We start from the raw sequence: 22,298 nt of genomic DNA, 5'->3' as shown, positions 1-22,298 counted from the left end.
TTTTTAGTCTCATCGTGTTATTCCAGAAATCAAAATGACTGAGGACAAAGAGGTAACTGTTGAAACCAATGGACAAGAGGAGAACGCGAAAATCGAAAATTCAGAAGACGAAACCGAATTGGATATTGCGATTATTCGGCAAGTCGAATATTATTTTGGTGAGTGAAAACAATCATAACAAGTTTTCATCACACGCATCCGTATGAGAATTTAAATCGAAGTCTTAATACCAATTATATTGACGTTAGCATTCATAATAACAAGTGCCAATCTACATCAGAATTTAGGAAGAGGGTAAGCTATTATTACTGTTGAAGTCTTACGAGCCCATGCGGACTTGGAAAGATCTTGGGGCAGCCTCTTCTTTGTCGGTTTCACTCTTAACAGAGTGGTCGTGGTCATCGCTTCAGATGTTATTGGCAAGCTATCACTCCATCCTAAAATAAAAACTTGCGATCCGTGAATTCAATTAAAAGTAATGAACAACCTGAATAGTTCAGTATGAATAAGACCGGACTGTCTCAAACCGATAATTGTCTTGAAATTAATTGGTTTATTTGTAATTCCCTCACACAGATGTGTAATAGGAGTTAGGTTTGATTATTAACATTCGTTAAACCTTTTACCAGGTGATGTAAATCTACATCGAGATAAATTTCTGCAAGAACAAATAAAATTAGATGATGGATGGGTTCCATTAGAAACTCTCACAAAATTCAACCGCCTTGCCAAACTGACAGAGGACACAGATGTCATCGCAAATGCTCTTAACAAATCTACAAGTGGATTATTGGAGGTAATTAAATAATTTGTTTTCTTTTTTTAAACAGTGCTATGTTATCAATCCAAGTCAATAGTCTAATAGCCATGTCCATGCTTGAGACTAATGTCCAATATTGAAAATAAAAAAAATTGTAGTGACTGACTTTTCACAAGAAATTAGGTGTTAAATTTTGTTTTCGTAACACTGAAAAATACAGATCATGCAATTCATTGAATATTTAACGTTACAGGTTTCTGAAGATAACAAAAAAGTGAGACGTAATCCAGAACAGCCACTGCCAGAAATGAACGAGGAGCTTCGTAAAGAAATATGCAACAGATCAATTTACGCCAAAGGATTTGCTAAAGATGCCTCATTAGATGATTTATTAACTTACTTCAAGCAGTTTCAGGAAGTTGAGAATGTAATTATGAGAAGATACGTTGAGAAATCCACAAAGAAACGCTTGTTCAAGGGTTCTGTATTTGCTACATTCAAGACTAGAGAACAGGTATGTGAAATATTTTAAATTTTTTTTATTGCTTAGATGGGTGGACGAGCTCACAGCCCACCTGGTGTTAAGTGGTTACTGGAGCCCATAGACATCCACAACGTAAATGCGCCACCCACCTTGAGATACATGTTCTAAGGTCTCATGTATAGTTACGTCTGCCCCACCCCTCAAACCGAATGGCATTACTGCTTCACGGCAAAAATAGGCAGGGTGGTGGTACCTACCCGTGCAGACTCACAAGAGGTCCTACCACCAGTAATATATGAAAATTTTAATTATTACTGGTTCTGAGACTTGAGTCAATCAACATAAAAAAAAATAGAATGGTGTGTGTAGGTTTATCAGATGAGATAACAAATGGGGGTACTCCTATATAAAAGAGTTCAGTTCTTGACTCAAGTTTCTGTAGGCCTTCCGTAGAAAAGATTTCAAAATAAAAAGTTTTTTAAAGAAATTTTGTGTGTTTATTGTGCCCTTCAGATGCACTTTTACTACACCCTGAACAATAAATACTCAACTTAAAGCATTGAATTTGAGCTCATTGATTACAAAGCTTTTCATGAACAATAATCATATTATTAAAAATTTCAGGCAGAAAAGTTTATGAATGCAAAAGGGCACAAGTATGGAGATAATGAACTGTTAACACTCTGGCAGGAAGATTACTTACAGCAGAAACAAGAAGAATATTCAGATAGGAAAGATAAGAAAGAAAAAAAGAACAAAGACAAAGAAGTAAGTCATTTTAGTTTAAATAAAAATGAAGATAAGATTTTGTAAAAGTAAAGAGTAACAATTATTAGTATTATTTCAATTAGCTATAAATGTGCAATATTATAAATCTGCTCTGATTGACTATATGTAAACCCTTTAAGAAAATATTTGAATGTCGTTGTTTTTAAAATTTCGTTGGAAATTTAATCATTAGTTCAGAAGAGTGCATTTCAAAGTAAGGGAAATAAATGGATGAAGAAAAGGTCTTAAAAATACAATATAAAAAATAGATTATTATTTTATTCCCACCATCCATAAAGCATTCTGATATCTGCAAACAAACTGTAAACAAAATCTCACAAATGTATTTTAATTTTAATAGAAATATTTATCTGAAGAAACTTGAGATTCACGGAAGATCCGTTTGTATCTGTAATTTGATTGTTTATATCTAATTAGAGTTATTATTAATTTTTATCAGCTAATATGTCCACTGATACAGGGTCAACAACAACAAGAAAAGGAAGAATTAAAATTACCAACAGGCAGCGTCTTTCACTTTAGTGAAGTCAATGAGAAAATGAAGAGAGAGGACTTAAAGGATGCTCTCACTAAATTAGGTAACTGTTATTAGTTAATATACTTGTGGGATTCTCTATTCAATAGAATATGGACCAATAAAATGATTGATTGCTTCATGCAAACTTGATTTTAATTCCATCTTTATTATTTAAAGCAAAGTAAATAAAATATACACATACTTTGTCTTTTGAGTTACACATATCTGTTCACTGTTGGATAGGGTAACTACCCTTATTCCTCCTCTCGCATTAAAGAAAACCAGATGATCAACATGAATCATCGTCTTTCTTATATTCTAACACTACATCCCGTATCTCTCAATGAGCCATGCATATCTGTTATTCATCCATACATTCTGTCCCTACAATCTTACGTTTTATTTATTGCTATGAAAATGCTCAGCTGTATTTATTGTTATAAGGGATGTGATTCATTTTAATATCTCAAAAACCTTTTGTGTAATGATACTTAAAATTAAGCCATCATTAAATATCCCAAAGATTATTATTAATAGAATGATGGAAGATATAAAGCAACATTTTCTACGAGTTAAGATTAATTAGATAAATAGCACATTATTATTTATGAAAATAAAGTTCTTCCTCTCGTTGTAGCATAACTGTGTATGTCTAGTTAAATGTGGCGAAACTTTTTGTTTAGGTGCCGAGGTCGCATACATTGATTTCAAATCTGGTGACACCGAAGGTTGGGTGAGACTGTCTAAAGAAAACGCCGCTAAAGAAATGGTTGAAAAGATTGAAGATGGAAAGATTAAGATATGCGATTCTGAGGTCATCTTCAAACTGCTTGAAGGTGACGATGAGAAAGCGTATCTCGCCAAAACCGTGGAAGAGATGACAAAAAAACGCAGGAACATGAGGAATAACAAGTTCGGTAAAGGAAAGAATTTCAAAGGGAGACAAGGCGGTAGAAAGAGAAAGCCCGAAAATAATGAAGAGGCACCTCCAAAGAAAGTCCAAGCGCAGTAACCAAAATAGCCAAACTGCTCTTAGAATGTTTTGTGCTTCGGAGGCGATAGGAGCGTACCTATAAACAGCATAAGCTAAATCATTTGTTAAAAGACTGCTTTGATTGATTGTTCTAAAATAATTCGTAAATCGTGGAAACTTGCATTCACAAGAAGAATTAGTGTTAATGGTACAAACGAATAGTTGTAGTACATGGTTGTTTGTGTTAATAAACAAATAAATTTGTTTAAGATAAATGCAGATATAAGAAAAAGGTATAAAAAAATAAGTTGCCTTACGTAAATGTAAATTGTATTTACCTATAAGAGTATAACTGTTTTCCATTTCTTTAAACTTAATTATTAAATTTTATATTTCAAGTTACCTTTTATTTCGAAGTATCTGTAAAATTCAAGTACAATGAACTGTGATATAATGTTTATGCACGGTCATCCGGCCCCAAAATTAGGATTCCCTATTATGGCTACCAAAGTCATGCATACATATATACGTTTTAAATATATACCTATAAAAACAATAAAAACCCAGATATTGTTATTATAGTCATCGTCATAGATAGCTCAAATGACGTGCATTCTTATTGGACGACGCGACTGTCGAAATTTGAATTCCGTAAGTTCCGCAATTTTTCTAATGAAATGCGTACTAAACACATGTGCACGAATGACTTCCACGATGCAGCGAACCCGCAATGGCCACCATTCCTATTCTACCGTGAAGCAGTAATGCGTTTTGCTTTTTAGGGTGACGTAGCCGTTGTACTATAAAAATTAAATTTAGAACTCGTGTCTCAAAATGGGTGGCGGCATTTACATTGATAATGTCTATGGGATCCAGTACTCCCATCAGAGTAATTTTTAAAAAATGCCTTCGGAGTTTCTGTCCAAGTTGTGATTACGATCTGGTTTTCGCAAAGCATCTAGACGCACACAAATGATGATAAAAAAGACATTAAAGACTTATAAAAGAAAAAGACATCAGGACAATTTCATAATTAATTACTTAAGCCTTTGAACCACTGTGATATGTAATTGTCGTCAATTTTATTCAAACAGTGCACAAAAACATCATGCCCTCAGATTCTTTTTATTTTATCGATTAAGTATTTAGAGGGGCTATAAAAAAGAACGGTGGCTTATTAACCGTTTAGATAAAAGTACAAATGTGGATAAATGCAAACTCGTAGAACAGGGCTTCTCGCGTTAGTCTAAACAGCGTTAAAACCGGCAAATTGTCATTTTTAAATAGAAGCTTTTTTCATTAGCAATACCACGAACTAAAAAGTCGAGCTACCAATAATTATAAAAAGTGAGAATTTTAACTTTTAAACGTTAAACTTCTTAGCGGGAACGTGAGGAAAGGAGTTGTGTGAATTTCTTTTTTTTCAATTAGTGTTTCTTTAGATGTGTAATAACGGTGTTTAATAACTTTTTGGTATCTGTCAACATGCATAAATGTGGGAAAATGCAACAAAGCCGCTGAAGTTCTTCCAAAAACGCTCCTGTTTTTCCAAAAACTCCACTGAAAGAGTCTCAGTAAATAATTATCACCATTTTACTGAGACTATATTTTATTACATCTCGTTTCATTTAATTTGATCTCATTTCGCTTCATATATATAACAGAATTTAAGAAGAATTGGCTTAAAAGATCTCGCAGCCAGGCCATGAAAATAAAAATAAAAACGTCAAAGTGAATTTTGTTGTGTTGTGGGTTGTAAACTGTTAAAACTTAAAACTTATATGTTCATGAGTTAATATATTGTCACTAGAACTGATATTTTTATTGATTAGCTGTAAACTGTAGCTGTGACTGTAAAAACTGAGAATGAAGCCTGAAATAGACGCAAAAGTCGAAGAGAACGACAATCCACTTCCAGTAGGAGATGTGATAGGAGACACAGCGTACAGTGAAAGATTTGTGTTGAAAATTCTCATAAAGTTAGCCAATTTAGACACACTCAAAAATGAAATAAAAGAGAAATCTTTCGAAGAAGATCTTTGTATGCTCTGGGATATGACTGCAGAACGAGATGTTGTACTATTCCTCCAAAAACACGATAGCCTTAACCTCATCAACTTTGCATTGCCTATGATGGACTCACCGCGACTGATAGAAATTATGATCGGTATCGTGGGCAACATGTGCTGTCAAAAGGAGGTTGTGTCCAGTATCTTGAAGATGGATGGATTTTTGATTCAACTTCTTGAACATTCAAAGTGTGATGATAGTTTGACTTTGGTACAATTATTACGGCTTATAAACTCATGTCTTTTCTTGTCTAATGACAGTGATATCCCAATTTTAATGACAGTATTTGAATCAGTAGGATATTCACCAACATTGTACTTTATTCTTAAGAATTCATCACACAAAGATCTATTAGTGACTGCATTAGAAAACATGAATGCCATTTGTTCGTCTTGTAACACTGAGAGGCATAGTTCTAAATTCTTAATGCAATTTTTAAGGTCAGAAGCTTTAGATTCATTGTCAGCAGCGATTACAGAAATAACAACTAATTTGAAGGATTCTTTTCGGACAGATGAAATTGAACGATCGCTCATAATAAGCTTGCAAATATCTCTTCACTTACTCGGGTTTGATTCTTCAGCAGAAATCTACGAGAACAGCAAAGATGATGTCATTGTTATGATGAGACAAATTTTAGACTATTATGAAGAAAAATTAGTCATACAAAAGGAAATAGAACCAGATTTAATCGACATTATTGAATCAATAAGCACTATAATCAACATTTTAAATCTAAATAATATATGTGACCTCACCAAATACTTTGATCACAGTTACAAAATGTGGAAAGCAGTTAATATGATAATGAAATCCGACAAAGATGGAGCTACTAATTTTGAGCAAGATGACAAAGTTGAGCTACTGGACTTTACTTCTAAAATAAAGGCTCCTCTGTGCACACTTATGTGCAATTATATGGCAACATGTTCAGACGAAAACTTGTTGAAGTGTTTAGATGTCATTGGTCAAGATTATGATGACATCATAACTTCATTAGACAAAGAAAAATTACACGATGAAGTGAACAAGAGAACAGAAAAATACAGAACTAGATTAAAAGAAAACATTGATTCCTAAATAAATGAATTATGAGATTATTTTTCTTATAGAACCTACCCTAATTATTCCTTTTAATAATTTCGCACAACATGTTTATTCACTTTGTATTTGGTAATAAATTGATAAAAAAATTAAATTTACTAGTCATACGCCTATGCTTTTGCAGTGGCTAAATACAGGGTATTAAAAAACTTTCTAAAGGTGAAACTGGTATTAACTACTCTAATAAGGAAAGGAAATTAGTAGTTATTTACGAAGTTATGCATAAATACTAGATTTAGGATGTTCATATTTCGTAACTAACTAACAGAGCAACCTGTGTCCCTTCGAAAATGTTGACCATGCGTCAGTACATTTTTATGCTCTCATATCACAACATACCCAATTTGCAAAAAAAAAAAGAGTAAAATTTAATATTTTTTGATGTTTTTAGTATTGCGACAGAATTTTTTTAACTACTCCTGTCTTGGGTTTTCGGTAACTTTCTCTGAAATGGCAACACCAAAGATTCAATGTGTGAACGACACACACAGACAAACTCTGTTACGGGTCATTTAAATGTAAACTCATGCTGCATTAAAAAAATCGATTCACAATACCAACGAAGTTTGAGGCTGTGGGGGTATTAAATAAAAAATAAAACGCATATTCATCGTATGGGATTATATATTTTGTAGACATTATAAAGCAACATTTACATTACCATAAACGAATTTTAGCCCCGCGACCGACGAAACAGTCTACATCTATTCGAATGTAACAGTACAATGTAACAAAAGCGCATCTCACACTCTCCGCAGCGGGACGGCGCGAAACGAATGCGCCTCTACAAACACACAGTCACGTCAATTTACGTGGATCAAAAAAAACGTACGACCACGCAAACGAAACAACTCCACGAATACTGAAAACGGACAATGGAGATTAATAACTTTTTATAACGTTATACATTAAATTTACAAATAACTCTAACCACGAGCCTACGCGTCCCTACATCGGGACATAAAACGCGCGAAATTTAAATATTTCGCTTTTTAAATATCAATTCGTAAATATTTAGATAATATTACATCGTTAGAGATAATAATAATAAAAAAACAGGATAAAGACTAGACTTTACACTGATTAACGTTAAATTGGCTAACAGCAACAGGCCGAGGCGCCCGTGTGCGGACTCCGAGCCACAAGCTACCGCGACAGACCACATTCAACCAACATACAGCGTGGGCCAAGTCACATTTCATTAAAAGGCATATTATAGAATCAAATCGAACAGCGTTATAATAAAATAGTCCGCACAGAGGCGCTTTGTAAAGGTACATTATACATTTAAAAAAAAAACTTGTTACCTATTCAATAAATTACATAAATAATCTGAATTTAAAAACAAGTCTTAGGATTATGATTAATGTCGTACGTAGTCACCTACATACGGCTTCCAAACGCTACAGTTGGTAGCTCAAATCAGGCACAGCACAGGAGAGCGCCGGAAGGAATATATTTACACAAAAAGACAGGAAAAGCCGCGGGCGATACGAACGCGCAACTATTTTGTACCAACACGGATATGTTTCAGACGTTGTGACAAAAATAAAACGAAACTACTCTTAATTTTACACTATTTTAATTTAAACTTACAGAGAAACCTAATTTTAATCCACCTACGTTTCGTCAATGCAGAAAAAATTAAAAAAAAACTTTCCAATACTTTTTAAACACCGATCCATGATTCAACGAATGGTCCAATTTTGGCACATGACCCATTGAAATAGGAAAATCCATAATACTATATATGTAAAAAAAAACCTTCATAGAACAGTTTAGTTTAAAATTTCATCATCGTATGGTAATGCATTAATAATGTTCTTAATACAATCGACAACATTTTAAGTTCGTCAATGTTGTTCCCGTTTTATTCTTCTGAACGTTTTGAAGTCAAACGGCATCACGATTCAGACCACAGAACGCACTAGCGCCGCCTTTTAATAGATAAACATATATTTTTTTAATTGTTCTGGTACTAATACTGTCTGTGGTCTGTATTGTCAAACGGAAATGTTGCAACAGGAAGACGAATATATTCTACTAATCAAATAATTCTTTGGTACATTTTTGTGAGCAACGACATTCATATTTTACTGTTCGAGTATAATAATTAATAAATCTTAATAAATTAGAAACGGGACGGAGGCGTCTCGCTCTAAAAAAATACTGATATTCGCGCCGAATTCCACGAACAATTAAGTTACGTGGCGACCATTAAAATATATATTGAGGTTAGAATCATTAAGGCTGCTTATTCAAGCCGGATTGCGTTTGTGTCAATTACAATTTTTTTTTAAAATACTACTAAAGAACTTATGGTACACGCGTTTAAGCCAATTGTATTTTTTTTTATTTCTCGAAAAGTTAACGAAAATACAACAACTAGGATTATTTAGACTGAGTGTGATTGTACATAGAAGAAGCCTGCTCACTGGAATGTTGACTACGAAGTCGTCAGCTGAACGTCGCGTTCCTCCGCGCGGCCGGGCCCGACATAAAGCGGGTACGAAACTAACCAGAATAGACACGATACAATTTGTACTTGCACGCAGACAATTTAAACACGAGTAAATATATATGTATATATAAATTTGTTTATGTATTGTTAAACAACCTAGTTTCCCCGTTTTCGTTGTCTTCGACGGACAGTCGTGTTACATTAGGATAACTACAGGGGGCACACGTCGACGATTCGTACGCAATAAATACAGGAATACATCTACACAGTCTGTGGCCGCGGCGGGGACCGGGCGAGGCGGCTTCCGGACTAGTCGCTCCTGAGGCGAACTGTCGAATTGGATCATGCAAATATTCGTATAATATTATTATTTGACAACTATAAAATTAATTGCATTAAATATTTCGTAATGAAACAGCGAGATCGTTTAGATTTTTTCAGATGTATGATACCCCGCCGCGCTGACCACACACACACCACTGCACGCGCACCGAGATTATTACACTCCGATTCAAGTTCATTAAGGGCGGGACGCACGCCGCGCGCCTACGCTCCGGCGAACCCGTACACCTCGAGCACTCGTATCTCGAAGTCTCCGCTGGGGCACAGCGGCGGGTTGTTGAACGTAGAGCAGCGGTCCGTCTTGCCGTACCTTATGTTCTCGTCCATCCATATCGCTTGGCCGTCCCTGCGAAACGCACAAGTTCAGTGAGACGACCAGTTAGAGTTGTTCGGGACAGACACATAGACAGCACTGGTTCGTTCCGGGAGCCACAGACACACAGCATGCGGTGCAGAGGCACGTACCCTCCGCCGATCGTGATCATTGTATTATCGGCGGCCATGAAGAGCGAGTTGGCGTGGGGCGTCTTGTCTTCTTGGTTGTCCTCGAGGCAGCCGACCCAGGGGTACTTGGCGCGGGTGGGCTGGAGGCTGCAACGGTAAGAGAGTGGTGAGCGACTGACCCGCCGCCGATGGTGATCATTTTGGAGTCGGCCGCCATGAAGAGCTCGGAGCCGTGGGAGAGCTTCTCGTCGCTGCGTCCGTCGGCGGCGCACCCCACCCACGGGTACTTGGCTCGCTCCGGGTAAAGGCTGCAATTATCCGCAACTCCTACACTGCTCCGCCTCACGCTCGGATACTTTAGCGATTATTAACGTGACCCGGGCATGTAAGGTGACGTGTTACATTATTAATGTTGTTAATGTTCTGAGTCTATTTAGGTGACCTTTTGTTATAATTGTGAAAATTATCATTTGAAATTATGTACGTCAATGTGAATTTTTATATTTAAGTGAGATATGTAGGCAAAAAGAAACAGAAATAATTGAAATTAGTATTTAATTATTAAGAAAAGGTAGGTAAAATAAATATCTGAATTGTACCTGGCATAAATTTATTTTGAATTAAAAATATTAATATACATATATATCGAGGGGTGAAAATTCTATTTATGTGACATTTATCTTTGTAATAAAAAGTACGTATTATTTGGTATTAGTTCGATGTTTTTAATTGACCTTCAATTTAGTTTACTATGAGTATATTCAGATGGCCGAAGTTTTTTTTTAGTTAAGATATTTTTTTCAAAATTTAAACTTTAAATTGTTTTCTTGTAAATAGTTATTCACCCCACGATATAGAAGTCAGGTTCATAAAATACAATACATATTAAAGTCATGTTCAAGCACATCATGTGCCCAGGAAGAACGATATTTTAAACTGATATAATTTAACAATTTTTTTAAGTTATCATGACAAACCCAGGTACTTTTCAAATACTTCATATGACATGAATTTGATGTAATAATTAAATGAGAACTATGTATCTCTACTCTAAGCGTCTAAAATCGAAAAGCATTTACTGTATAAAGCATTTAAAATGAAATAAAAATGAAATATAAGCAGTTTGAAGCGTAAAGTATATAAGAATTACAGCCTTTACCTGAAGAACCCAAATACACATAATAAAAAGAAAGCGAGAAAAACGAATAGCTTTGAAATATCAGAAAATAATTAAAGTAAAAGTAATATCAAATATAAGCTTACAGTAACAATTGCAGTTATGTACAAGTAATAAAATACATATGTATGTATACAAGATTGCCAAAATTTTAAATTTGCAAAGTGCATTATAACACGTCTATCCCCTAGCTGGAAAGCTAATAATGTTTGTGTTGTTTAAATGATTGTATTTCATTTCTTCCAAAGCATTATTGAGGGTACTTTAAGTTATTTTAGATTGAACAAAATCTTGTCAATAAATGCGCATAAAATCATATATTTAAATCTAGATATCAGTAGTACAAATTTGGTTCTACATTTTGCTAGAATCGCGTTTGCGAGTATTCGTGGGTAGTTTTTTTACATCAATAATTCAAAGAAATCTCATCTTAAAATGTATAGTATATTAGGACCAAATTACAATTTCAAGTCACGGATATCTGACCCTAATGTCAAAAATTTTAACTATAAAAACTATACATTCACAGGAAGTCAGGAGAAGTGTTATTAGGGACTCCTTTCAAACCTTGTTTAACAATATGGCGTGCTCATGATACACCGTATCCTTAAAGCACAATTTACATGCCGTGGTCATTGTCACAAGTTATTATAGCTTTGAAGCTGGGGAGTTTTACTAGCATCTACATTCAAAATGAACATATTATTATCACACCTTTAGAATCGAAGTGGCTTAACTAAAAATGTTTAAAAAAAATGAGTTTTATATTTCGAACGAACTATAAACATGTATTCTATCAGTTTATACAATTCAATTTTTAATTTTAAAACTTAAATTTATTGTTTTCACATTTTAATTTTAATTAAATAAAATAACTTTTTTTTTAAATTAAAAATTTAATTTTAATTCTAGTTTAGAAAAGGACAAAGTTCACTTTTTGTCACCTTTAAATCAAGCGCATGCTTTAAGCTTTAAGTTGTGCGCTTTAAGGCTTAAAGTATTAAAATCGAAACTGAAAAGAATACAATTCTTCAATTACATTTTTGGCTTATACAAAAAAAACAAGAACTTTGGATTAAGCCCTTTTAATTCTAAAGGTGCGCTATAGTAGCATTTGGTTGTTGCAAATTTGAAATCTCCTATGTGTATAAAAATGTAGTTTTCAAGAAAATCTAAAAAAAGTAGCTCCTGAAAAAAATATACCTATGCAAATATTTTTTTAGCACACACAGGATACTTTGATTTACAATAAAAATGCCAACCGACACTTAGGATTTTTTAAGATTGATGCGTAATAAAGTGAAATATTGAGATAATATGCACATGGGAGTTATTGCTGAGTATAAGTAAATGTTCAAAACAACTTTCATAATTCCCGAAATGTCACATAGGAGATTTTTAATTTTGCAACGACGATTTACAGAGTACGACCCGATCGTTTGTCCGATTATTGTCGTTTGGCACGGAGCCGGTCCGGTCGTCCGGTCGTCCGGCGGCGTCGGCAAACGATCGAGCGCGGTTACCTGAAGAGGAATGTCTCTCCTGTCCCGAAGTACGCTTGTCTGTTACCACGTTCGTCTTTCTGGTTGCGTTCGAACCAGCGCGTCGAACAATACGCTCCGAATACCTAAATGTTTTTCTTTTTTTAATTTATTTCTTAGACGGGTGGACGAGCTCACAGCCCACCTGGTGTTAAGTGGTTACTGGAGCCCATAGACATCTACAACGTAAATGCGCCACCCAACTTGAGATATAAGTTCTAAGGTCTTCGTTTAGTTACAATTTTTTTTTTTGCTTAGATGGGTGGACGAGCTCACGGCCCACCTGATGTTAAGTGGTTACTGGAGCCCATAGACATCTAAAACGTAAATACGCCACCCACCTTGAGATATAAGTTATAAGGTCTCAGTATAGTTACAACGGCTGCCCCGCCCTTCAAACCGAAACGCATTACTACTTCACGGCAGAAATAGGCGGCGTGGTGGTACCTACCCGTGCGGACTCACAAGAGGTCCTACCACCACATAATAACAGAGTCCAAAGTATTTTATTCATAGCCATTATAGGCAAACTCCTATGCGTCCCACTCAATGTTAAGCAGTCCACGGCGCTCATGTAAATCAACAATGCCCCAGGGCATGGCCAAGTTGTTGCCTACTGCTCTTAATCGTTCTTTGATGTATATTAAACACCGCCAAATAGACGAAAATGTTTTTTTTTTATTACTTACTTCATCCAATAGCCAAGCCAATAGCCTCTATACACATCGCTATTATTTCGAGAGGTGAAAGACTTTTGGTTTAAGCGACATTTTTTAAAGTTTACAGGAGAGACATTTAGAGTTTAAAATTTGAAAAAAATATATCATAACAAAAAAAAACTTCAACAATTTGAATAGAGTAAACTTAACGGAAGATCAATTATAAGTGTCAGGACTAAAAAATTCCAGGCAGTGAATTTGTCACATTTTATTATATTAATAATATAATTGTAAATAGACATGCTTTAACAAAATCCGACTTCAAATAGAAAAAAAAAAGATATTCCGGAAACAAATTAGGTAATATATTCACTAAAACAATAATCATCGAAATCGGTTGGCGTGATATTGAGTTATTGAGTTATTATTTGTCGCGCACGTGTACTTAATGCAAATTTAAGACTTATATCGTTTTCTCATGGATACCATTATCAGAACTGGACTAAAATGGGAAATGGGACCACACGGGAAGCGTCAGCTTTCTAATAAAAAAATCATCATCAAAATCGATTCACACAGTCAAAAGTTATGGTAACATAAAAAATAATAATCATACAGTCGAATTGAGAACCTCCTCTTTTTTTGAAGTCGGTTAAAAACATGGATTTGTTGACAAAGATAAATGTGGCTTAAACCAAACAGCTTTTCAACCATCGATTTCAATAGTGACGAGTGACGTATGTTTATCATTAGATTACTTATTCTAGACATGACATTACTATTATAAACATGAAGTTTATCATTAGATTACTTATTCGACGTCTCTCACCTCGTTGTTACAGGTCTTGATCATGAGTAAGGTCGGCTCATGGTGTTCCACTCGCACGTAGAATGTCGTCAATGAGCATCCGTGCTCCTCGGTCGTGTATAGCAACACTGGTTGGTACATCGTTATGCGAACCGGCAACCACGACCATAATGTGAACAACTGAAACATTTCCACAACAGAATCTCAACGGAATCCTTCGAAAAAAATCACATTTCCAAATTCACTATTACGTCTAAACTAACCTAATTCATTCGTAAAACAATACTAACGACCTTCTAAATCAAATAATACTCAATAATACAAAATACGATAAGCCCAAATACTAATTGACTTATAAAAAAAGTCATTATAAATTCGTAAATTAATGGACCAACTATATAAAAACTAATAATTTAAAGATACACACACATTAATCTGTTTTCTAAAATCGGCAAACAAAACTAAGCTCACGAACTGACAGCCCAGTGATCGTAAGCGATCACCGTAGTGCATGGACAACGGCAATGCCGAGGAGACAATGCATCAATATACACGCTATGTATCGGAGGGTGAAAGAGTATTTGGTTTAAGCGGAATTTCGCTTAATGTGCGACATTAAATTTATCTTTGTAATTAAAGGCGCGTTTTATTTGGTATTAGCATCAACAGTTCGATGTTTCTAATTGAACTTTAAATACTGGTAATCTTTTTACTGGTGGTAGGACCTCTTGTGAGTCCGCGCGGGTAGGTACCACCAACCCGCCTATTTCTGCCGTGAAGCAGTAATGCGTTTCGGTTTGAAGGGCGGGGCAGCCGTTGTAACTATACTCGAGACCTTAGAACTTATATCTCAAGGTGGGCGGCGCATTTACGTTGTAGATTTCTATGGACTCCAGTGACCACTTAACACCAGGTGGGCTGTGAGCTCCTCCACCCATCTAAGCAATAAAAAAAAAAGTTTACTCCATACAAACAGTTTAAGGAGTTTTTTTTTTGTTATGATATTTTCTCCAAATTTTAATCTTTAAATGGCTCTCCTGTAAACTTGCAAAAATGTCACTTAAACCAAATAATATCCTTTCACCTCTGTATATAATACGACGCATTCGTTCACAACTATAAGACTGACAAAGATTCATCGCAGTAACAGAAACAGATAATTTAAAATAATAAAAAAAACGTTTTTTAATTATTAATGATATTAATAAACAAAATTACGTCACAGTATTAGTGGTGTTCATTAGTATGAAAACATTTAAGTGAGCGAGTGTCGTGTGCACACCTACATACGTAATAATATAACATAACAAAAATTAAAAAAAAATACTTACAAAACGAGATACTACTTAATAATAGGAAAAATTAAAAACATATACGGGAAACATACGAACATTACATGCAACATTTAAATTTTAAAAAAGAGAAACCGGAAATACCTTAATCAATTTAACTACTACATATATCTTTTCACTAACTACAATTTAAATATTTAATGCGATATTTTTAATACTGTTTCATGATAGTTAAATCATTGCGTTACCGCAAGTCCAGTACACATTGTAATGTTTTCAAATACTTCAACAATATGTGATTTATTTATAGCAGTGTCTATTCCAAAAATAAATCTGTGCTACGAAAGAAAATTTACAAGTCAACAACGCTACGGCAAATAAAAAAAAAAAAAAAAAACTATTGCGACACTATTTTTTCTCAATTTCCATTTCTTTTCGATACACGGATTTTACGATTTAACATTACGATCGGTTAAAAATATCAAATTTACGACAACTGTGCAATATTACGTGAACCCAAGACGATATCACATGCAACCTTTAGGATTCCGTAGGTTAAACAAAATAATATATTAATTTTAAAAAAAATATAAAAAATTCACTATTACAAGTGAAAAAATGTAGAAATAAAATCAAAATCAAATTTTTGTGTGAGAACCACAGATAATTTTTGTTTTAAGGCGAAAGTATAGTTTTTTTTTTATCATAATTCAAATTTAACAAAAATAAAAGAACCTACGGAACCCTAAAACGATTGCGGCTCACAGTGCTACCAAATCTACCCGCCCTCTGGATTAGTGTTGTACCACAACGTCAAGACGTCAAACCTTCTGCCTGAGGTCTGATGCCTGGTGTCGATCCTGGAACACCGCGTTAGGGAATGGAAACCACATCGCCATGTGGGAGGAGCGCGGGCTCTGCGAACCAATCACTCACCGATGATTTCTAAACATTTATATTATACCCTCCGTTATAACAGTCTCGTCAATATACATTAACACGGTCTTGTGTTTTGTTGTATCGTGTTAAATATTTCCTAAATCATGTACGAGGGAAACATCAAAAGGATATTTTAGTTTTATAATCTCAGCAGCCATAAATAATGTTTTTTTTTTGCTCTCGATTCAACAGGTAACTGATGACTTAAAGGTCTTTGCGCGTTACGTTTACGGCACTCACAAATGAAATCCCTAAGTCCTTAGAAATTCATCTAGAATAAAAAAAAAAAATAGCGAACATGCAATTTAGCTTACTAAATACTTACCACAGACGCAAATTAAAAATAATACTAATAATAATGATACAAAAAACAAGCCGTCCACTCGACGAGCTCTTAAAGCACTGAAGCTTTAAAAGGGAACAATATAATTACTAATAAAATTATTTTATATAAAAAATAATAATTAAAAAAAAACACCTAAGTGACAAGCGGTGCATCTAAAACATCGAATGTCGCAAGCTAGTAACGGGGCGACACATATTTGTGGATTGATGCTCGTGTCTTACTTCGCTCTGGTCAAGAATCTGCGACTTGATCGACTGTATTGGGTAAACGCCCATCGACAAGGCGCGTGGGCCCGGCGAGTGTGACCCCTAACGGAAAATCGACACACGGTTAGACACACTCACACAAAACAATAACGTATATCCATGCGACTTTCACGTCACTAGTCGTCGATAAATATCCGTTGTTAATCTCAAGCTAAGACAATATGCGACTGTCACATCACTATACGTCGATATATATCCGTTATTAATCTCAAGCTTGGGACGATAATGCAAATTTCGATATATAAAAAATTTGCTTTTCGTATTCACACGCATGCTCGAACGTTCTCGATTTAACTTATCCGTAAATATATCTTACAGGTACGAAAACATTAAAAATACATCGATTTGAAAACGAAAACATGAATCAACAAAATCATAACATTCAAAGCTAATGAGGGAGATGATCGAGATCCGTCCGTCCGTTCTCGTCTAATTTCATAAATATAAAAACAAGTGACAAAAATATCGAATGATGACATCGATAAACACAACATAATATCAATATAAATACGATATAAAACTCATTCACATGTCTCGGCTACACTGAACGAACATAACATAACGAAAGAAAGGTAGGATGTATCTTACAAAATTACGTATTACGGTACTGAGTATCGAATGTGTAAATGTATTCGATGTGTCTCAAGTTAGTCGGGTTAAATACTCAATCGAATGATCGTATGAGAAAAATAAAAGCCAAAGCCACGCCTAATGCCGTCTTGTACGATACCATCTGTTTGCACGTTTCCTCAGACATTCTCTGCAAACCAAGTAAAATAACAATTGTACTTATATATTGTTTTAATTGGACACCTCCGTGATAGTGCATTATTATGTGAATGTTATTTGTATACTCCTGTCGTGAATGTTAGATATAGAAGCTACCCGTAAGCTCATACATAAATATATATAATTAGGGACGTGGCTGTATGTTTTATCACATTTAATTGGAGACATTTATTTCCAACCAACACTGGTTGCCGTTTTGTTAACATTACGATCGCCATCGATTAACCCTACTAGCGCTGAAATTCAAACCGAACCTTGTTTTTGGCGCCAACAAAAACAGTCATTATTAATGTAAACGTTACAATGTATAAATGACTCACCTCTCGTATGGTCAGCGTGTGTGACATCATCTGTATGTTGACCTGCGACTGGCTCGTTGGCAAGTTGTCCGAGGACCGAGACCTGACCAGCCTCGAGCCGGTGATCACTTGCTTCGACTTCAGTGTCATCTCCGTTTTTATGAACACCCGCGATATGTATTGCGAACTGTGAAGCATCAAGTTTAGACACAATCAGAACGTAAATAGATTGTCTTTTTTTTTCAAAACCTTTATTCCTTAATACACACTTACTGGTGGTAGGACCTCTTGCGAGTCCGCGCGGGTGGGTACCACCACCCCGCCTATTTCTGCCGTGAAGCAGTAATGCGTTTCGGTTTGAAGGGTGGGGCAGCCGTTGTAACTATACTTGAGACCTTAGAACTTGTATCTCAAGGTGGGTGGCGCATTTACGTTGTGGATGTCTATGGGCTCCAGTAACCACTTAACACCAGGTGGGCTGTGAGCTCGTCCACCCATATAAGCAATAAAAAAAAAACAGCTCTTTCTCGAAAACGTTTATCTGTCGTATCAAGGACCTGAGTTGAAACTCTTTCATCCATTTCCTTTCATTTCATCTCATCCATTTGTATTATCCGTTAAATGAAATCTGTTCTTTTTTCGAAACAAAATGGCAAAACAATCCTAAGTGCCGAATCGAGGGCCGGTTGCAGACCAAGAGATAAGAACCTAGACAGACAAACTAAGCAAGGTATACATACTAGAGATACTAGAAATATGTTGCGTCCACATCATTACTTAGGCGAAAGGAAAGTCAACTTCAATAAACACTAAAAGGGTCTGACAGCTAAGACGGGAGAAGTTTAGCTTAGGAATGATGAGTATACATAAGTAACTTGGCTTCACATAGTTCGACTAGTTCTAGCTTAGCTTAGCTCTTAATCTACTACACGGCGAGGTATTGAATAGTTGTTGTTCCAATAAATTATGACTATGATCTTATGTATCTAAGTTTGCCCCAACATTCACACTTTGGGGCATTGTTGTGTTTTCGGCAAATAAAATAAAATGCTTATCTATATATCTAAAAATTAATTGCCGTTCGTTAGTCTCGCTAAAACTCGAGAACGACTGGACCGATTTGGCTAATTTTGGTCTTGAATTATTTGTGGAAGTCCAGAGAAGGTTTAAGAGGTAGATAAATATGAAAATGCTCGGAATGATGTGTCCCCCGTCGAACGGATTCCTTATGTTTGTTTTAAGTTATTTTATACAATAGTTTAGGTCTTTTATTTATTGGTTGAGGCACTACGAAGTCTGCCGGGTCAACTAGTACCTAATAATTTTAGTGTGCCATTTCTTTAATACCTCAAGGCGCGTATGGTAAACGCTGTCCTTAGCAGCTTGGTGGGCGAAACGGGCATGTTCCTGCAGAATTTGTCGATGGCGTGGTCCACACCGTTCTTGGTGGCTTCGGCGTACCACTCAGAGTTCTGGTTCGTTGTGTGCTTGTGGAACAAGATAAGGATCGCCAGGGCTACCCTGTAGAATACCTGCGGCACCAAGATAATATGTTCTGTTAACAAGTGACTGGATCATTTTAATTTTGTACCCCACTTAAATCGTACGAGAATAATAATGGCCAAATTTGATTTTATGTTATTTCTATTCTAGGATAACTGAGATTTGAAAAATGGACAGGGTGAGCATCAGATATTAAATCAAACAGATATCAAAGATGTGGATAAAGTGTTATTAAAATCATAGACCATAGGGTAGACCATATTCGATGTCAATTTATACCTTGATGCCCTCGTGAAAGAAGCAATCCAATACTCGTACAAGGTGAGGGAACGGAAGGGCGGCCAGGATCCACCATTGCCAGTCCGCGTAGATCCTCTCGGGGCCAATGGCGCCGGAGAGCCGCGACAGGTGTTGCGCCGCCGACTTCTGCAAACACGGTCACGGAGTGTACGGAAACTTGACATGATTATTCTTAGTCTAAAATCGTTAAGGATATCAAATCGTGACGTGATATCTCATGTTGTCCACAACAAGTCGGCTGAAGTGTATTCTTCAGGTCATGTTTGTCAACAAATCAATGACACGTTTTGGCTGTGCCATTATCCAATCGGCTACGCTCATCATTACGTTAAGGAGCACTGTAATGCTTTCAGAAATTTAAGGTTTTAGTATAAGTGTTACTAAAATCAAAAGGTTTGTTACAGCTCTGTGCGACTGTGTTCTCGAAAGCACTATATTGATAAGGGGTTGAGTAACTGCTTGCCAATGATCTCAAGTTATCTGATGAGACTTGGACCCAGTAAATAACATCATCCCCGGTCGTTTTATCGCAAGACTACTGGCATTTAATAAAGGAAATTGTCGATCGATTTTTAGAGCTAACGTCAATGAACTCTGTAATTGTAGTCGATAAACAATTGTTGTGTAATGTTAGACAATACTATCGACGATTTATTGATGAGCACGTAACGAGTGCAGTGCGCGGTGCTTATTATTTTATTGCTCTGTATTGCGTAGACGGGCGAATGATCTGACGGTTTGCCGGGTGTCGAGGACTTATCGGACCTCATAGACATCAACAAACCAAATGCCTTGAGACACCTATTTTTAGGCTTAGTTCTATAGAACAACTGCTGCCCTATCCTTTAAAACGTTACGCAGTATGCTTCGCAGCTGAAATAGGTAGGATGGTGTTAACCTGCCTATATAGGCTCGTCCCACCAAATCACCAATAGAATCGTTAGGTAAGAAATATGAACTATAATCATACTAATTTCTAGTTACATCGTTATGATTCAGATGTTTCTAATGAAAGAAATCCAGCCATGCTTTAGTCTTTTTACAAACGATAGCATATTATAAGTACATACTTGAAATCATATGTTTTATGGTGATCGGATATCAATATCGGATAACTAACACCCTCCGGACACACAAATTAATATTCTCGATGCCTTCATACATATTTCTACATGGTCTTATGTTATATATTGAATGCGCTATGGTAACTTTTGCAATGACATAATCGCCGACCCATAGACACAGCCCACTGAGTTTCTCGTCGGATCTTCTAAGCGGGTCGCGATTCCGATCCGGCGGTAGATTCTGCTAAGCACTACGTTTCTAGGGGGCTCTAGTGCTAGCAAATTCTTTCAGGTTGAGCCCGTGAGCTTACCTACCCTTCCACGCTGTAATAGCCCCTTAAAATACCAACGAATAGGTAGAAAAAAACACCTTCGCAGTGCCATGGACGTTTTAGATAATCGAGGCCTTATCGTCTTCTGTGCCTGAAATCGTGAGATATTCGAGCACTACAAACACCATGAAACTGTCGTAAACTACGACTTAAGTCAAAACACATAAATATTAAGTTACGAGTTTGAAATCTTGATAGTCATTTCTATAGTGTTTTTTTTCCTTTCTTTTCCTTTGTTATAATTATATCGACTGTATCGTATAATTCATGCGGGGTTTATGCTAGAAGTTTCCAAGTTGCGTGACATCTCGGTCGGTTCACCGCACATTACTTTACGATAACGAAAAGTGAACATTCCACGGGATTGAGACACGCGACAATTTATACGTACAAACAGCGTTTCTCAACCTTTTAAATTTTCCAAAACTTACACTAAACTTGTTCTTTTGTATCGAGTCATATGGTTGTTTTAAAGTTGCCTTAAATACGCAAATCTCACGCATATAATGTGATTGACGAAAGATATTATTACTCTAGATGGTCGAAATTTCATTTGTTTAACATCACAACAGGAACGAATTAATGATTTTCTACTGTAAACATTGAGGTCGTTGAGAAAACGGTGTGACTAATTGATTTGGCCTCACGACCTGTTGTACCATCACTAGTTCCCTAATCTTTTTTTCTGAATGAGGGATTACTGGTGGCCCAAAGGCCTTTCCAGTTTCATTAAGACAGGTGGGCGAACAAAGGCTCAGCCAGAATAGTTGGGATTTGCTAACAGCTACCCGACCGCCTCCGAAGGAGACCTAACAACTCAAGAGCAACTGCTTTGCGAATGAATTTACTACCGGATCGGAATCGCGGCCCGCTGAGAAGATCCGGCGAGAAACTCAGCGCGCTGATGCATGGGTTAGGTTGCACGTCGAACTCTTTGCCGAGTTCGACGAGTAGGGTAGTTCCCTAATCGTCGGCGAGTGCAAGCCACATTTATTTATTTATTTGAAAACTATATAACAATGTAAGTTCATATATGTAC

At 36.0% G+C, this 22,298-nt stretch overlaps 3 protein-coding genes across 25 annotated transcripts in view; 2 read left to right on the top strand and 1 right to left on the bottom strand.

Moving 5' to 3' along the window:
* The first annotated feature begins 32 nt into the window (after nucleotides 1-32).
* On the top strand, nucleotides 33-3,921 carry LOC101738262 (la protein homolog). Its single transcript, XM_004929125.4, has 6 exons — nucleotides 33-158; nucleotides 630-796; nucleotides 1,014-1,274; nucleotides 1,869-2,012; nucleotides 2,494-2,611; nucleotides 3,234-3,921. Exons 1-6 carry the CDS (start codon nucleotides 35-37, stop codon nucleotides 3,560-3,562), a joined length of 1,143 nt encoding a protein of 380 aa, XP_004929182.1. The 5' UTR covers nucleotides 33-34; the 3' UTR covers nucleotides 3,563-3,921.
* Nucleotides 3,922-5,241: 1,320 nt separating this feature from the next.
* LOC101738131 (protein saal1) lies at nucleotides 5,242-6,693 on the top strand. Its single transcript, XM_004929123.5, has one exon. The coding sequence runs from the start codon at nucleotides 5,390-5,392 to the stop codon at nucleotides 6,671-6,673; it is 1,284 nt and encodes a 427-aa protein (XP_004929180.1). The 5' UTR covers nucleotides 5,242-5,389; the 3' UTR covers nucleotides 6,674-6,693.
* A 610-nt stretch (nucleotides 6,694-7,303) lies between these two features.
* The window catches only part of LOC101737733 (GTPase-activating protein skywalker), a 111,469-nt gene continuing 96,474 nt past the window's right edge, over nucleotides 7,304-22,298 (bottom strand). For 2 of the 23 annotated variants that reach the window (XM_062668060.1, XM_062668075.1), the window contains 8 exons: nucleotides 19,843-19,989; nucleotides 19,408-19,592; nucleotides 18,082-18,247; nucleotides 17,703-17,732; nucleotides 16,928-17,014; nucleotides 14,151-14,309; nucleotides 12,645-12,748; nucleotides 7,304-10,091 (listed from right to left, as the gene is read on the bottom strand). In XM_062668060.1, coding sequence (XP_062524044.1) covers nucleotides 9,812-10,091; nucleotides 12,645-12,748; nucleotides 14,151-14,309; nucleotides 16,928-17,014; nucleotides 17,703-17,732; nucleotides 18,082-18,247; nucleotides 19,408-19,592; nucleotides 19,843-19,989 — 1,158 coding nt within the window. In that variant the 3' untranslated portion in view covers nucleotides 7,304-9,811. Of the gene's footprint in view, nucleotides 10,092-10,123; nucleotides 10,253-12,644; nucleotides 12,749-14,150; nucleotides 14,310-16,248; nucleotides 16,339-16,927; nucleotides 17,015-17,702; nucleotides 17,733-18,081; nucleotides 18,248-19,407; nucleotides 19,593-19,842; nucleotides 19,990-22,298 lie in introns of all 23 variants that reach the window. The other 21 variants (XM_038010542.2, XM_038010543.2, XM_038010544.2 and 18 more) reach the window with 21 other exon arrangements.

This window comes from Bombyx mori, chromosome 4 (assembly GCF_030269925.1).
Source record: "Bombyx mori chromosome 4, ASM3026992v2".
In the NCBI taxonomy this organism is placed as follows: Eukaryota; Metazoa; Arthropoda; class Insecta; order Lepidoptera; family Bombycidae; genus Bombyx; species Bombyx mori.
The sequence above is the reverse complement of the archived record's forward strand: the minus strand, read 5'-3'. Positions and strand labels throughout refer to the sequence as shown.

Coding starts and splice junctions, on each gene's coding strand:
- LOC101738262 (XM_004929125.4), top strand. CDS start 35: ATGACTGAGGACAAAGAGGTAACTGTTGAAACCAATGGACAAGAGGAG. Junction 159..629: donor GCAAGTCGAATATTATTTTG/GTGAGTGAAAAC, acceptor ACCTTTTACCAG/GTGATGTAAATCTACATCGA. Junction 797..1,013: donor CTACAAGTGGATTATTGGAG/GTAATTAAATAA, acceptor TTAACGTTACAG/GTTTCTGAAGATAACAAAAA.
- LOC101738131 (XM_004929123.5), top strand. CDS start 5,390: ATGAAGCCTGAAATAGACGCAAAAGTCGAAGAGAACGACAATCCACTT.